Genomic DNA, 17,470 nt, shown 5'->3' on the forward strand with positions numbered 1-17,470 from the left:
ACAGGCTGACTAGTGCATGGTGGCACGGCAATCGCGCCTCAGTTTACCAGTGTTTCGCTGGTAAAGTGAGTGACTATCCCACCTGAATTCTTCACAAGGATTTACAGTTTTTTGTCAGTTTTTTGGCCATTTGAGCATAAAAGTTGTCATTATATATCTCGCCATGGGTCTCAAGAAAGCCATTGGTAAGGTTCATCCTAAGAAAATAGCTGTGAGTAGAGGCAGTAGAGGATGTCCCTTCTTGATTAAGAAAATGTGTGAAGTATGGGAAGAACTGCAAAGTTTTGTTGAAAAAACTCACCCAGATAAAGCTGTAGCAGGCCGTTGCATTGACCTTTTAAATGACAATGTGATGTCTTACTACAGACAAGTGTTAAAATGTAGAGAAAAACAAGTGTCTTTAGACAGATTCTTAGTAAAACAAACAAGTCCTAGTGGTATGCAGGCAAAATGTGCCAGTGTGCATACCAGTGAAGTCCTCACTGCCTGATGTTATAATGGAAGGAGACTCCCCTTCCAAACAGTAACACCTCTCCTCCTCCTCACATCTTCCATACACCAACAGCAGTCCTCAGCAAGGGTAAGTAATAACTTGAACATAGTTTTGTAGCTCTATTTAGATGAATTAGGTATAAAAATTTATTTGATGTGGGGTTTTTGGGGTAGTCAGGAACGGATTAATTCATTTCCCATTATTTCTTATGGGGAAATTAGCTTCGGAATACGAGTTTTCGGAATACGAGCTGTCTCCAGGAACGGATTAAACTCTTAAACCGAGATACTGTAATTGCTTTTATGTTCAAAATCAAAAAAAAAAAAAAATGAAATTCTTTACAAAGCATTCATGTGCAATCGTCACTAAGCGGGAGGCACTGGTAAACTGAAGCGCGGGCAGCCGTGCTACCACAAACCATGCGCTAGGTTGCCCATACATGTATCAACAAACTACATTAATCAAGGCAAAGCTCGTAAGCTGATTAACATTTTACAAAGAAATTGGGCTCACTTCGTAATTCGAAAAGTTTGTAAATAGGGGCATTCGTAAGCGAGGTGTCATCTGTACTATAATTTTGATGGAAAATTTCCCACACCTGGGTCGGGTATCCTGACTTTGCCTAAGCTATGTGCCCGTCTCCCTTCAGGCTGTAGTTTCTCACTTCCTGTGATATTTGTGGTAAATTGTATCAACGTTTGTTCACCTATTGCATTAGTTTCTGGACAGTTGTCCTTGATTTTTAGATCACATTGTGATTCCTATACTACCCTCTCCTCATGGAATGAAACAGATTCTAATTTTGCTTTCCAATAGGCCTGTGTAAGCATTGTGGGTCTGGTATGATATACTGTATAGGCTTTGTGGTAATAGCCCTAAGCTCAGGGAAACAAGAAGGGACCTCCCAGAAAGATATCATTACATCAATGCTTGATTTATGTCCTTTGATTCAAGTGTATTATATATGTATCTTTTTAACTTTGCAGGTGTATTTCTCCACATATTAGCTGACACTCTTGGAAGTGTTGCAGTTATCATCTCCTCTTTGCTGATTGACTGGTATGGATGGCTTATAGCAGATCCAATTTGTTCTCTTATCTTATCTGGTCTCATCTTAGCATCTGTTCTGCCACTGTTAAAAGAGTCAGCATCAGTACTGCTACTAAGAGTTCCAACAAGAATTGAAGAGTCTGCAAAAACATGTTTAGAGAAGGTTAGAGTTTCTCACCATCTTGTTTGATATCTCATGTTTAATTTGTCAGCAGTGTGGCTTCTGTTATTTATATTTTAGTATATTTCTTTTGAAAATGTTTAATTTGTTTTCCTTGCAGATTCTAGAGATAGAACATGTCATAAGTTGCAGAGACCCTCGGTTCTGGCAACATTCTGGAGACATATATGTGTCAACAATAGTAGTGCAGTGTAAAGGCGACATATCAGAACAAAGAATTATTCATAATGTAAGTTATGTAATGCAATGTTGGGATTTTGGCCTGGGACCATTTTGTCTGTGACCATGCAGGTTTGCAACCATGAACCAATGTCTGGGTTCTAGACCTAGGACTGGTCTGGAACCAGTTGGGATATTCAGTACCATGTTTTCTGTGGGGAGCCCTGTTGGCTTCCTGAAGCTAGTTTAATGATTAATTACCACAGTACTTGGAGTCATCAGTCGCAGAGTTCTTGTATGCCTACCGGGGACCATGAGCCAGAACTTGGCCTTCCTCACAGCAACCTGTCCTCTTAAAAAGAACGTCGCTTTTGGCTGTTTGCCCGTATGGCCGAATATGGATGTAATTTGAAAATAAAAAAAAATGAATATAAATTTGGGATTTTTTTCAACAACAGTAAATTAAGGGTCCTCTGATAGGTTAGGTGGGCAGGAAATTCTCATAAAGTTTCGAAACGGTATGAAAAACGTTAATGGAAAGTTTCCTCTTCTAAGCTTGCCGAGTAAGCTTACAGAAAACAGAAAACAGAACAGTACGTCACTTTTGTGAGTCGATTTCATTTCAAATTACGTCCAAATTTGGCCATAGCACGCATACCAGCAAAAAGTGACGTTATTTTTAAGAGGACGGGTTGCTCACAGAGGCACAAGAAGCAATGACTCCCTATGCCTCTGGTATTCTTGGGGGGGGGGGGGCTCTTTGGAGTTCTCAATGAGTGCCACTTCGCCCCTGTGCTTCTCAGAATGTTGGTCTGGTGCAGCTGCATGCTCAGGTTCCTTCTCTTTGGCTGCTTTGATTGCCGATGGCTTAGAGCTCGTGGTCATTTGGCCTCTGCCTTGCATTTCTTTGGTCTTCTGGAGCTGCCTTCAGATTGACTTTCAGAAGATGGGGGGGCGACCCTGCACCAAATCCCTGAAAACCCGAAGAGAAAGCTGGTGACTCGGCAATTGGCGCAAGGACACTGTGGGTCGAACCCAGCGATTGTAAGAGCGGCGAAAAAGCTTCTCCGAAGATACCAGAACAGTCTCCAGAACGAAACCCTGCCCAACGGAAAAACTAGAAGAGCAAAGTTCAGGCTTCCGCACAGCTGCTTGAGCAACCTGGTCCAGGTCCCTCCCAAAAACAGCCGATGGCGGGACTGCAGCCAGAGCAAGGCCACGTGAAGGAGAGAAAAGGACACAGTCTGAGAGTCCCACACAAGACCCAGATAATCCCAAACCTGGACTGGAACCAACTGGAAATTCCACCAGCTCACCAGGAACCTGAACCTGGTAAAGAGCCAGATCCCTGACTAGCAGACAAGAAGACTGGTTGGGAACCTACACTAACCAGTTGCCGAGGTAGGCCAAGACCAGAAGACCTAGCAAACGAAGATAGGCCACCATGACTCAAGTCAAATGCGCAACAAATGCCAGAGGTGCCAGATTCAATTTGAAAGGGAGACACTGGAAGCAATATGCCCATCGCCCCATGACAAAACTAAATCAATCCTTGAACCCTGGGATAAGGACGTGCCAATACGCATGGCAGATGGCCTGTTGTGCTTCATTCCTCTTTCCACAGAGTGGACGGTCGACGTTGCTTCCTTCCTTTGGCTTTGCCTGACGTACTAGCGACCGGAGGTGGACCTCTTCGCGTCGACGTCTCCCTTTGTACATGGCGCCATTCCCCGACTGCAAGGCTCTTGCAGTCCAGCCGTTGCTCTGGTTTCTGGCTCGGCTGAAATGCATTACTATCAGTGGAGAGTTCTTCTCCTGGCCCCATGGTATCCGCTTAGCCTTGGTTTCAGGTGCTGTTAGCTCGGTGTTTGAACCCAGGTGTTTTTCCATGGCTCCAATTCTTTCAGCAGGTCGAGCCAGGGAGGTACCTCGCTGGATCGACTTACTCCTCCGCATTACTCCTACCTCCGGTAGCGGCTTTGTGCCACTACCTGCGGGTCACCGGTTCTGTGTCAGTGGACATGCTCTGGGTTGATCCGGTTTCCCTGGTTCCCAGATCCAGGGCTTGTTTCTCAGGTTGTTCAGAGTGTCATTAAGTCTTGCCAGCCTGCGATCTACCCTCGCACCCGTGATGTTAGGAAGTACAGGGGTACCTCGGTTTAAGAATTTAATCTGTTCCTGGAGACGGTTCGTAACCCGAAAATTCGTAAACCAAAGCTAATTTCCCCATAAGAAATAATGGGAAATGAATTAATCCGTTCCTGACTCCCCAAAAACTTTACTTCAAAGTAAACTTTATACCTAATTCACCCAAATCTTCAAGACAAAAGTATGTTCAAGTTATTACTTACCCTTGCTGATGACTTCTGTTGGCGTATGGAAGATGGTGAGGAGGGGGAGGAGGAGAGGTGTTACTGTTTGGAAGGGGAGTCCCCTTCCATTATCAGGCAGTGAAGATTTCTCTGGAGTGCATTCTCTGCCATGTTTTGCCTGCATACCACTAGGTCCTGGTTGTGGCTCATTGCTTGATTTTCTCACTTTTCTCATAAGGAAACATTCCATTGAAGATTGTTTTCCCCTTTGCAACACTTGTCTGTAGTGAGGCATCACATTGTCATTAAAAAGATCAATGCAATGGCCTACTACAGCTTTATCTGGGTGATTCTTTTCAGCAAAACTTTGCAGTCCTTCCCATACTGCACACATTTTTTTAATCAATGAGGAAGGGACATTCTCTACTGCCGCCTCTTCCTCCCCTGAAGATTTGTTGTACTGCCTAGCTAGTTCAACAACACGAGTATCATTTTAATGTTACAAATGATCTCTTGTTTTTCCTCTATGGTCATTGTCACATGTGATTTCTTGCCTTGAACCATACCATTGGCTTTCTTGGGACCCATGGCAACTTTTATGCTCAAATGGCCAAAAATCTGACAAAAAAAAACTATAAATTCTTGTGAAGAATTCAGGCGGAATAGTCACTTGGCACGAGGCACTGGTAAACTGAGGCATGATCACCGTGCCACCACGTGCTAGGTCGGCAGTACACGTATCAACAAACTCGTATCCCGATGCAAAGTTCGTATCCCGGTTCAAATTTTCCAAACAATCGGGCTCGTAACCTAAAAAGTTCGCAAACAGGGACGTTCGTAACCCAAGGTACCACTGTATGCTGCTCTTGCAGCTATCTTTGGCAATATGTCTTGGGACGATATTCAGGTGCAGGGGTTTTGGAGGTTAAATAGGGTCCTGTCCATTGGGTATCTCATGTATATCCCAGTTTTTCTGCGTCTTTCTGTGGCTTTGGGGTACCCGTTGTGGCCCCTCTTCCTCGCATTGAGACTTGTAGTGCTGCCGCCTTCCTGGTAGGTCCCTGTTTTCCTTCTTCTGAGGGTAGTTTTTACCTGAATTTACCTGAAGGCCTGTTACGACCCTGGGTTCCTCAGTGGAAACCAGAGGTCAAATTAAGCTAAAGAAATTACTCTTATTATTTGGTGCCCTTGTCGAGGTTCATTCCTATCTTCCTTGCCAGACGTAAGACGAATCTTGTTTCTCACAGAGCATTCAGACTCGTGAGCTTGTTGTGGAGTAAGTATAACCGTGTAGTAATTATTAACTATTCTTAGAACTATTAAAGTAACCAGTTTTACGTCGAGGAAGAGTGGTAATGTTTACAAGCGGCACGATCAGCTGTTGTCTCCCCGGCAACGGCTGGAGAGAGCCGAGGCTGGTGGCTGCTGCTCGCTCTCTCTGGCTGGCGTTCGTGGTGTCAAGATCTCCTCTGAGCTGCTCTGCACCCCTCTACCTTTTCTCCTCCTCCTTCCTTCCCTTACCTTGAATTCCTGTAACCACTAAGTTAAGTAATTGTGTGTATATTTGTGCCTACTCTGGGATTGTAAGATTGGTGTAGATCTGGGGTAGTATTTGCCAGTGTTTTGGGTACCCCTTAGTGCTGTGTTGTGTTAGAGTACCACGTGGTCTCACTACCCTAAGCTGCCTCAAGCTTCAGGTTCTTCACTAGTAGTACTTTACCCTAGCTTGTTCTCATTGTAAAACCTTGTATCCTGCCTATGTGGATCAAGGCTTTTAACGTAAGATAGTGTGGTAAAGTAATTATTGTTATTGGTGTGAATGTATATGGGGGGTTGTTAAGGGGTTAATAAATAAGTAAGTTAGTTAAAGGAGTATCCATTCTTCCTGTGTAGATCTATGATCAACCTCTAGACTGACATTATTTTGTAGCCAATTAATATTCACTGTTGATATTTTTATTTGGGGGCCGGGCCTTACTGATCTCCACTGCTAGAGATACATCTTTATTCTAACTACTGCCCCTACATCCATTTATTGCTAGATCCCCCATAGTACAACACACCATTTATAACAGGGCCACTAACACTAGTGGCCTCGATGAGGACAGGAAGCTGGCAGCTTGTCAAAGATCATTGTCCTTTGCCCTGATGATCTTTTCCAGCTGTATTTTAAAACCTAGCAGAGTTTGGCATTTACGGCTTCTGCGGAAAGGCAGTTCCAAGGGGTTACAACCCTATGGGTGAAAAAGCCTCTCCTGTTTTCTGCCCTACATTGTGGGTTGTTGAGCTTGAATCCGTTGCTCTTCGTTGTGTTTTATCTAACCTTTGAAGAAATTGTCCGGATTGACATCCTCCAAATTGTTCAGTACACACACACACTGAATGCACACAATGCATCAAATTTATTCACCAGGCTTCTGGCATTAGTGTAGAAGCACTTTAAATTTCTTTTGTTGTTCCTATTTGGACTGAGTGATAGCTCCTAGATTCTGTACATTATTATTCTGTTTGTTGTCACTCCGGTTTTGTGCCTTTTTCGTCTTCCGAGATATATAGGGTTAGTTCTGCCTGGTTGGGTTGAGGGATACATTCTCTCTTCCTCCTCCTATTTTGATCACCAGTCCTCTACTGATCACTAGCTTTGAATCTTTGTATGCATCTAAGTTCCTTAACTCCTTAGATGCATACAAGTGCTACTAGGGCTACTCTTAGATAACTTCAGGGAGCCGACGTGGCTCCCCACATAAAACCAGCATTGAATGTAATGGAACACCAGTTTCTGGGTGAGCCCCAGAGGTTCCCTGACACCCTCCTTCTCTGTGGTCGGCAGCTTTCATCATTCAAGAACTGAATTGGTGTGTTGCTGGCTCACCCAGGCTGACTCCCCATTCCTTTGTGGGGGCCTGGCACTAAGGAGCATGTGGCTAGTTAGACGAAGTGTTGCTTGTTTGTTTTCATTCTGGGGGAGTTCTTTTGCACTTTTGAGGACATAGATCGCAATTTTCAACCAGACAGTGATCTGTTTTGGTTTGCCTACCTTTCTGGGTTCCTTCCCTAGTTGATGGCAAGTATGATATACCTTAAATGTAAAATGTTCATGGGCCATTGCTTCATGCACCTCTCTGAGGGGGCCAGGTTCTAGCTCTGGTTCCTTGTAGGAAACAAGAACTGTGACTGATGACTAAATAGGATAGCACTGTATCAGTGGGATAGCTTCAAGGAGCCTCCAGGGCTCACCCAGAAACTGGTATTTCATTACATTCAATGCTGGTTTTACGTGTAAACTATGGACATACATGAGAGGGGGTGGTGTGTTCTTCATTTAGTACTTATCAACCTGAAAAGGAGAAAATAAAAATTAAATACAGTAATATATCTTGCAATATATTTTTGTTTAGCATTATTCATTATATTTTATTACATTTTTCAGGTAACTACAATACTTGAGGAAGCAGGCTTCAGCCAGACAACTGTAGAGGTGGAAGTGCTATCTGGTATTGACCCTGTAGTTGAGAGTCCTCCATCACAGTGGGGGTTGGGGACAATAGTCAAGACTCGACAAAACCCCTTCCCCAACTCTATACGAGCTATCTAGAGTATATAGATCATTATATGTGATACTTTATTTTTTGTTAGATTTCATTTTTCTAATTTTCTAATATTTTTTATAATGCACATTATTTTATTATATTGTTTGCTATGTATGTTATAATAGATTCTGCTCTGCCTTTATATTAACCCTTGATCGGCAATAATTGTATATATACAATTTTGTTATGACTTCATGCCCAGAGCATATTGTATATATATACATTTTAAAGTACCGCATAAGATTTAAAAGTCCTGCAGCTACACAGGGTTCACATCAACTTCTTCAGGGCTCTAGTAAACATATACCAAAAAAAAAAAATTGGGGGTACCATTCCCGGGTGTGAAGGCTTGTGAAGGCTTGTTATTCCACTGCTGTTAAGCTAAAGTACCCCAGCATTGCTTAAAAATGTCAAAATAATGTAACTGCTATTATTTAGTGATGATAGTATTACAGAAGAGCCTGATTGTGATAAAGACTGTGTACAATGTTCAGAAATAGGTGAACACATATTGTTCAAGATGTTCGCAGCACTAGGCAGGCAGCCACAGCACAATGCCATTCTTATAATGCATTTTTGTACCTTCTTACAATGTATTTTTGTTCTTACAATGTACCTGTAAACCTTTTTTTTAAATTTTGCTAGAAATTACCTTCTTAAGATTATATGTTAGAGTAAGGATGTGCCAAAATGCTATGCGCGCTAGTGGCTTTACAAGATTGTAAAATTTCAAGTCTCTGTACTCTCATGAACCCAGTGTACCTTCTTGTATATAAATAAATAATTTGGTCCATCTAAGAATTTTTAGTTCAATTTTTTCTGGGGGGAGGGGAGCCCCGTCGGCTCCCCGGAGCTTATCCAGGGTGATATGCTAATATCAGACTTTGGCATCAGTCATGTGTATAGAGTTCTGTGGGCCTACCGGGGACCACAAGCCAGAACCTGGTCCCTCAGAGAGGCATGGGGAGCAATGGCCTATAGAAACCCCTGTGTGGTTGGAAGCGTTCTATGTCTGCCATCTACCTGGTCAGGCACCCAGAAAGGTAAGAGTCCCAAAACAAACCCCTGTTCTGATGAAAATTGCTACCAAAAGCCGAACAAGTGGATACAACTCCCCAAAAAGAAACAAGCAAACAAGCATGATGTCACACTGCGCCGCACCGCTGTCTGCGCAGCTTCCCCCTTCCCGGGAGGAGGAAGGGGGAGCCCCAGACCCTCGTGTCGGCTATCCATCCTTCAGTTCTAAGGCTGGTGCTAGAGGCAACGGTCGTGTGCTCTGGCTTCGGTGGTTGTTTCAGCACTGTACCTAGTGTGTGGTGACTGTCTGCTAGGTGGTGCGTGAGCCGGGAGTGATTCTCCAGTACTCGGGCTGCATGTGCCTAGGGTTTCCTTCCCTAGGTGCCCTGTAAGTACTGCCTTTGTAGCCTGGGATTACCTTCCACAAGTTTCTTGGGTTCTGCCTCTGCTAGGCCGTTTACTGCTTGGTTTTCGGCCGCCCTTTGTGTGCTAGCGTGTTCTGTCTCCCTTGTTCACCTTAGTGTGAGGGGCAGTTTCGCGCTGGTATTGTCGCTGGGTTGTTTGCTCCCCGGAAGCCCTGAGGCTGCCCCGTTTTTGGTTGTTGTGACGGGGCTTGGGGGTGTTGGTTGCTTCGGTTTTGTTTCTTCCTCACCCCTTGTCTTTCCCCTATTGTGGTTTAGTCTGGTCCACCCCCCCTACCTCCCTGCATCCCGGATCCTTTCTGTCTGTGGGTTCGGGGTCAGGGCAGGGTTTCGAGGGTCTTGAGACTCGTGTGGTTTCGGGGGTTTCCCCTTCCGGGGTAGCGACGGAGGCATTCGTGCCTGTCCCTCCAGCCGGGTTGTATGAGTCTGCCAGTGGGCTCCCTTCCTTAGTAACTTTCCGGCTGCCCCTGCCTTTTCTTTTGAGGCTGGGGCTTTGGGGGGACGGCTCGTTCCCGGGGTCTGCCATAGAGGTTCTCGGGGTTGGGGAGCTGACTTGGGGGCGTCAGACCCCAATGGACCCCACCGGGGTTTTCTACTCTCTGTGCGGGGCTTGCGGTTGCGGGGAGTGGGGTTTTTCCTTCCCTCCCTCTGCGTACGAGTTTTTAGGGGTCGGCCCCTCCCCAGGTTCGGATCCTCGTCCTTTCGGGTCCATTTGGTTCCGTCCTATCGGTGGATACTTTTCTCCGTTTCTTCCCCTTTTCTCTGGGGCGGGACTTCTCCGTCATGGTGGGGTCATGTTCTCCTGTTATCGGGGTTTCTGCATGACTTTTCGTCTCGGGTGCAACTGTGCCTTTCTGAGCCTTCGTGATCTTGTTTGCTTCTGTGGGATCTCGGGGGTTTGGGAAGGTCTTCGATTCTTCCCACATTATTGGTACATCTGTCATCTTCCTATGAGGCTTACCTTCGGTCCTTTTTGGACTCGTTGGTCCTTTTCCGTGCTTCATGTTTTTCGATACCGTCTCGTTCTTTTGTCATTATATCTTCTCTCCGTGCTCTGTCTAGGCACGGCTAATATTTTGCAATACTCCTTGTTGGCGCCCTCCCCGCTGGGCGTGGTTGTGCGGTTCGGACCTCACGCATCCTGTGCATGCGCAGTGGGAGTTTGTTTTGTTCTGGACGGTGTACACAAGTGCTGGTACAATGGGGCCTCGACTTACAATGCTAATCCGTTCCCAGAGACGGATCGTAACTAGAAATATCGTAAGTCGAAGCGATTTTTCCCATAAGAAATAAAGGGAATTGAATTAATCCGTTCCCCACCCTCCAAAATATTAACATACAAATACATTTTATACTAAATACAATGTTTTATTCGAACTACAATACAGTACCTAAGTTGATCTTACCTTTATGGAGGGCTCTTGATGGCGTATGGAAGATGGTGATGAGATAGGAGGAGGAGAGTTGTTACTGTTTGGAAGGGGACATCAGGCAGTGATGTTTTCTCTGGGGTACTCTCTCTCCTACGTTTTGCCTGAATACCACTAGGATCTGGTTGTGGTTCAGTGCTTGTTTGTTTCACTACAAATTTGTCAAGAGACATTTGTTTTTCCCTTCGTTTTAACATTTGTCTGTAATGATGCATCACAGTGTCATTGAATAGGTTATTGCAACAGCCTACTGCATCTTGATTTGGGTGATTCGTTTCAGCAAAGGTTTGCAATTCTTCCCATGCTGCACACATTTTCTTAATTGTTGAGGAAGAGACATTCTGTACTCTTGTTTCTGCTCTATGGTCATCATCACATGGGTTTTCATATGTTGAGCCTTACCACTGACTTTCCTGGGACTCATGGCATGATATATAATAATTACTTTAATGTTCAAAATGCAAAAAATCACCACAAACACAGAATTTCTTATAGGCGCAATCGTCACTAATCGAGCAGGTCGGACCGCGTGACCGGGAACCATGCTCTCGGTCGACCTGAACGTGTACCAACAAATATCGGAAGTCAACGACACCATCGGATGTCGAGTCGCATTTTTCGATGAAATTTACATCGTAACTCAAAATTATCGTAAGTAGGGGCAATCTTAAGTCGAGGTGCCACTGTATTCTGCTTCCTTGTTCTTTCAGGTGCTTCGCCACTCTCGCTCCTCTCGTCTCTCCAGTCCGTGACCCGTAGATGCTGGGGGTGTTCTGGATTGCCGCTATGGGGAGGACGCTGGGTTTTCCCTGCGTATGGGTGTGGGGCGCCTCCTTCGCCTCAACCCTATTCTTCTCCTGCAGGTGCGGCTCTGACCTTCTTCCTCTGGCGGTGCTCCTGGACTCCTCTCGGCTACGTTGTCATGACACGTTCGTGTTGACGTTCTGCAGATGAGTTTATGCGATCTGGCGTCTATTTCGGCCATGTGCTGATTAGTGGCTACGAATTTATGAACCTAAGAACAAAGGTGACTGCAGATTGCCTATTGGCCCATACAAGGCAGTCCTATTTATACCCATCTGGTCTCACTCATATACATGTTCATCACATGCTTAAATCAGTCAAGGGGCCCCACCTTCGTCATGTTATGAGGTAAGATGGTGGAGGTAAATGTTATGGGGTCAATGTTCCACTGGGTCAGGACATTCTGAGGTGACATTTTGCTGTGGCTTGTTACTGGGGATCTGTGTTGGGGGTTTGGTTGTGGCGTTTTGTTTGACCCTGGCATGCTTCTTCCTGGGGCCTTCCTTGTTCGTCAGTGTTGTTTGTTACAAGGTGGGTCTTGGCCCCATTTTTCGTGGTCTTATCTGGGTCCCTCTTTCCTTGCCTGTCTTGCAGTGCCTGGCTTAGCCATTCCATATACTTTGGGTTCTCTGTGCTCACCTAGTTGTCCTTACCTAGCTGTGCGTGCAGGGGTTGAGCTCTGGCTCTATGGTCCCGCTTCTCGGCTGTCATTCGCCTGACATAGATATGGCCTCTGTTGTTGGTCCTGTCCCTTTCGTTCCCGTTGCTACCTGTCTTCCTCGTTCCTCATCATCCTTCTATGCTTGTGTCTCCTCGCTGCTGGTGCTGGGGCAGTTTTTCTATTCCGTATGGCTTGTTCTCCTGTATCCGCTTCAGGTCGATTGACCTGCGGGGTACTATGTGAGGGGGTAGTTTGATCGTTTTGCATGTCAGTTACTCATCAGGGCTTGACATCTGCAAGAAGCCCTGTACCAGTTAGTTTCTGCTTGTTTGTGTTGTGCTAACTAGGTGTTAGGGGTTGTAGGTTTACCGTTTGTGGGGTCTCTATTCAACCTCGTTTCCCTCCCCCCCTGCCACTGTACAGGGAAACTCACCTGATAACCCACCTGTTCTGGGCACCTAGGATGGTTAGGTACGCCGGGGGTATCATCATGTAGAATTATCCAGAGAGGTCTACCTGAAAAACCGTCTTGTCCCGGGGACCTAGGTTGGTTAGACACGTCGGGAGCAACATCAGTGGAGTTTTTTGCTGAAACTGGTCGGCTGGGTCCATGGGGTGTTTTATACCTGAGGATCTCACCAGTTTGGAGGTCCACATAAGACTAGGTAATAGGGTTCTTACCTTACGCCGTTTTGAGTATGTGTCATCCGTCACTGGGCTATGGGAGCACCTCTGTGCTGTGCAGTCCTGGGTGCGTTTTGTGTATAGGCCGGACCTGTTGGCACTCCACCGTGGAATCTGAAAAGCACTGTGTTAGAACCTGAGTACATGAGCACTGTACTGTGTGGGTGAACGGGGTCGTGTTTACCTTGTAGTTGCAGGTTGTCTCGTGTGGTGGCGCCTCAGGTCCACTACCTGAGGTTTTGACACACAGGGGTCCGTATTATTCGGGACCTTGTTCAGTGCTTTTTGCGAAACCTGGACGGTGCGGGTTTTTAAGCCGTCTGCATTCCTAATGTGGTAGTTCCGGGAAAACTGCTGCTTGGCTACTCTGCCGCTCATTAGTATTTCCGGGAATCACTCCGTCTCTCGTTAAGTGGGGGAGAAACGGGGCTCCTCTCATTTTTCTCCGATGGTTTTTGGTCAGCCAGTTACCTGTTTGGGAGACACTCAAAAAAGGAACAAGATACATGGGAAAAAGGAATATTTGGTGAAAAGAAAGCCTTGGATTGTTTATATGGGTCCGGGGATAAGTCTCTCTCACTCCACTTTTTCGTCCGGTGTTTCCTGGGAGTTCTAGATTTTAATACCTGGCTGAACCAAGAGTGATAGTCCCTGACTGTCCCCCCGGACCACTGAGGTCTGGGGAGTCAGCAGGACGATCGGAGACAGTCAACTGTTTCGTGGGGCTGTATGCCCGCTACTCCTCAGTCCGATCCGAAAGGTTCTGCTGAGTTTTGAGTCCCCTTATGTGTTGTGGAGGCGTGTTGCACAGTCTCGGGCCTCTGATGTTGCTGGGGTTCTCTCTGAGTGGGGGGCTCGGTTGAACTTTGTCCATATTCAGTTCCCTGCTTTTGCTCCACCCCTGTGTTTGGTTAATTCCCAGCTTGCCAGGTTTGGGTTCCTGGTTTCCTGGTTTACCCTGCCAGTTGGCATTTTCCGGATCTTGCGGTGTCACTTTTCACAAGTCCCGCATCAGGACTACTGTGTCTCCGATCTCCTGGCATTGGGTAGTTTTCTGTACGGCAGACGTTCCTTCTCCTCGCTTGCCGGCTTGGGTTCCGGGTCTGCTTGCTCGATGGTCGCACTCAAGGTTTCCCCATGGCTCCGCCTCTTCCTATGCTCAATTGGTCCATAGCGGGGCTGGTTCGGTTCTGCCTCGAGTATCTCACCATCTGTTGGTAGTCAGGTGACTTCATTGATGGTGTCCCACCTGCGTGCTTTGTTTTGTTGGCGGTGTGGGGATTCCTTTGGCGATCCTTCCTTTTTCTTTGTCCCTTCGTCGGTTTGCTATGTTTTCCTGGCGTGGTCTGGACCTTCTCTTGTGGAGGTTTGGGGGCCGTCATCTTTCCCCATGTACTTTGTCTCGCACTTTGTCTCGTGCGGCGCTGGCGGAGCCGCTCCGGGTTGCTTCGGTTTTGGAAGTTGCCTCAGCACCGCTTCGCGAGCCATCTCTGGTGTGGTTCACCTCCGGCCTGCTCTTGCGCTGCTTGGGCCGTCCTGGTTCTTGGATTACGTGCTCTTTTCTCTTCTCGGTTTGTGGTGGCCCCTTCGGTTCCGAGGCTCTTTTTCTTGCTGGAGTTGGCCTCTAGGGGTCAGGTTAGAGTGCTTCATGCTCTCCTTTGGTGCCTGGGTTTCGGATCTTTTGGTTCTCCTGATAGGTTTGTTCGCTTGCGGCCGTCTTCTTCTTCTCTGGCGAAGATTGGCTCAGCTGCTTTCTGGAGGAGTCCTTGGGTTGTTTGAGGCTTGGTTGGTCTAGCTGGGGGTGTATTGTGTTTTTGTGTTTGGTTGCGCCACTGAGCTGTGCTTGGCATACCACGGCTGCCGTAACCAGGGTCATGCTTTGGGTTGTTCAGAGCATCCCTCTTTCCTGTTCCAGGGTGTGGTTCTCTCGGGTCGTCCTCGGGGTGGTTTGGTCCTGCCAGCCTGCTGTCTGTCCCGTGCCCACGTCGTTGGTTGGTTGGCTCTGCATTCCTTCGTTGATGTTCCTGGGGCCTTGTCAGGCCTCTACTCACCTAATTGTGCTTGCGGGGGTTGAGCTCTGGCTCTTTGGTCCCACCTCTCAACTGTCAATCAACTGGTGTACAGGTTCCTGTGTGGCCTTGGGTTGGCAGTTGCGGTTTTTGTCTCCGCTTCGCGTTGGGGGTGTGTGTCTTCCATCTCCCGGATTAGGTCCCTCTTGTTTTCATCTTTGGGTAGGTAGCTCCGGGGAGCCAACGGGGCTCCTCCCCCCCCCCCCCAGAAAACCAGCGTTGAATGTAATGAAATGCCATTTTCTTTGTGATACCCGGAGACTCCCCAGCATCCCTAACCCCCTCCGGTTGGCATTTTTTTTTAGTGTTTTTTGACATCCAGCCTCAGAACTGAAGAGTGGATAGCCGGCGCGAGGGTCTGGGACTCCCCCTTCCCCTCCTCCCGGGAAAGGGGAGCTGCGCAGACAGCGGCGCGGCGATGTACTCACCTAGTTGTGTTTGCGGGGGTTGAGCTCTGGCTCTTTGGTCCCGCCTCTCAACCGTCAATCAACAGGTGTACAGATTCCCGAGCCTATTGGGCTCTATCATATCTACACTTGAAACTGTGTATGGAGTCAGCCTCCACCACATCACTTCCTAATGCATTCCATTTGTCAACCACTCTGACACTAAAAAAGTTCTTTCTGATATTTCTGTGGCTCGTTTGGGCACTCAGTTTCCACCTGTGTCCCCTTGTGCGTGTTCCCCTTGTGTTAAATAGCCTGTCTTTATCTACCAGATAATGTGTCTTATGTGTGACGTCATGCTCGTTTGCTTGTTTCTTTTTGGGGAATTCTATCACTTGTTCGGCTTTTGGTAGCAATTTTCACTAGAATAGGGGGTTTGTTTTGGGATGCTCACCTTTCTGGATGCCTGACCCGGTTGATGGCAGACATAGAGTGCTTCCAACCACATAGGGGCTTCTATAGGCCATTGCTCCCCGTGCCTCTCTGAGGATGCCAGGTTCTGGCTCGTGGTCCCCGGTAGGCCCACAGGCTCCATACACATGACTGATGCCAAAGTCTGACATTAACATATCAGCCTGGATAAGCTCCCGGGAGCCTCCGGATCTCACCCAGAAAATGGCATTTCATTACATTCTACGCTGCTTTTTTTTTCCCTTGCAGTGTTGTCGGCTATTAATAGCTGCACTGTCCTGGGGTTAATATCATTGGTATTATATACATGTGTTGTGATATTATATGTATGTGTGTTGTCATGTCTCAATGAATTTGAATTTTATATCTTCCAGAAAAAGTTTATCTTATGATATCAAATAAAAAAATTTATACTAAAAGATAAATGCCTTTAACTCCTGCACTACTCACCATAACCAGGCTTGTTTCATTGAAGGTGCACACCACAACCAGGTTTTTTTTAGGCCTATCAAAATTTAAAACTCCAATGCATGCATGAGGGTCACATTTGCTTCCTCAGGCCTCCAGTAACCATCCCCCATCTTAAAAATAAATCCTGTCCCTCACTTTCTTTCTAGGGCCTTTATAGGAAGATCAGGACGATGTCTGGCACTTCATCCAATGTCTAAATATGGTGGATGGCTGTACTTGGAGTCATTGTACTTTTAACAACAACAACAAGAGTGATTACTATGTATTCAGAGGACCACTTGCCTTGTGAATCCCTCGGGGATGAGACCCGTTGGTTACCGTGTAAGCTTGTAAACGGGAAATGTAGGAAAAAAAATAAATGAGAAATGTAGCAAACAAACCTAAAGGAAAAAAATCGACAGGTTCATAGTACAGTATAAATGAGACAGTATTTTGTTTGTACTCGCCAATAAAAGAAGTCCTGATCCACTTGTTATGTTGATGATCATTGTTGATGTAGCAGTTATTTACATAGAAGAAGTGGTGGTGGATGTTGATGGTCTTGGGTTGACTGAAGTGGAGAATAATGGTGATAAGGTAACCTCAGATGTTGAAGCAACATGTGAGGAGTCAGATGCAAGTGAGGAAATGCGAGGTTTTTTGAAAGCCTTTGCAAAAATCTTTAAGTGACATTTGTTTCATTCCCTATGATCTTGTTTTAAAAAACTTCATATACAAATTGTACTGGTCAGGCAAGCATTTACAGTTACAAGTCAGTCATAACCAGTCAAAGGCTGTTAGGCATTCACAGTTGTGGTAGCAACCAGTCACAGTTTTTAATTACAGAACAACAATGTTTTGTACTTTCACAAACCCAATGTATCTTTTTGTATATAAGTCAGTCAGGGCAGTCTGCCTTCAAGGTTACCATCATCTGGTAGGAAGGTAGCTGAGAAAATAAACTGTATTAATACACATCAGCACACGCCTGGAGGGTAGGGGGAATATTTCTGGGAGGGTCCAGTGTGGGGGATTGGGAGGGGGGGCGGTAGGATGTAACATGACCACAGCCAGTTTATGATTGTCTGCCTCCCCTCTTGAACCTACCCAAGGCCACCTACCCGCCCAAACCCACCCAAGCCTGCCTAATGAGCCCATCTACCCACATGAACCCACCCAAGCCCACCAATAGGTATTTGTTTCTGGTGTGGTGCCCATGGGTTCTGTTGCAACCTTCTAGGACATGTTTAAGGTCAGGATTGGTATTACTGTTCAGAGTTTTAAATATATA

At 46.3% G+C, this 17,470-nt stretch overlaps 1 protein-coding gene across 3 annotated transcripts in view; it reads left to right on the forward strand.

Moving 5' to 3' along the window:
- The window catches only part of LOC123744880 (proton-coupled zinc antiporter SLC30A5), a 170,506-nt gene extending 154,029 nt beyond the window's left edge, over positions 1 to 16,477 (forward strand). For 2 of the 3 annotated variants that reach the window (XM_045725121.2, XM_045725115.2), the window contains exons 14-16: positions 1,480 to 1,706; positions 1,825 to 1,953; positions 7,626 to 8,105. In XM_045725121.2, the coding sequence (XP_045581077.1) occupies positions 1,480 to 1,706; positions 1,825 to 1,953; positions 7,626 to 7,790 (521 nt within the window). In that variant the 3' untranslated portion in view covers positions 7,791 to 8,105. Of the gene's footprint in view, positions 1 to 1,479; positions 1,707 to 1,824; positions 1,954 to 7,625; positions 8,106 to 16,346 lie in introns of those variants that run through there. The other variant, XM_045725126.2, reaches the window with a different exon arrangement.
- Positions 16,478 to 17,470: the final 993 nt, after the last annotated feature.

Source organism: Procambarus clarkii, chromosome 10, assembly GCF_040958095.1.
Source record: "Procambarus clarkii isolate CNS0578487 chromosome 10, FALCON_Pclarkii_2.0, whole genome shotgun sequence".
In the NCBI taxonomy this organism is placed as follows: domain Eukaryota; kingdom Metazoa; phylum Arthropoda; class Malacostraca; order Decapoda; family Cambaridae; genus Procambarus; species Procambarus clarkii.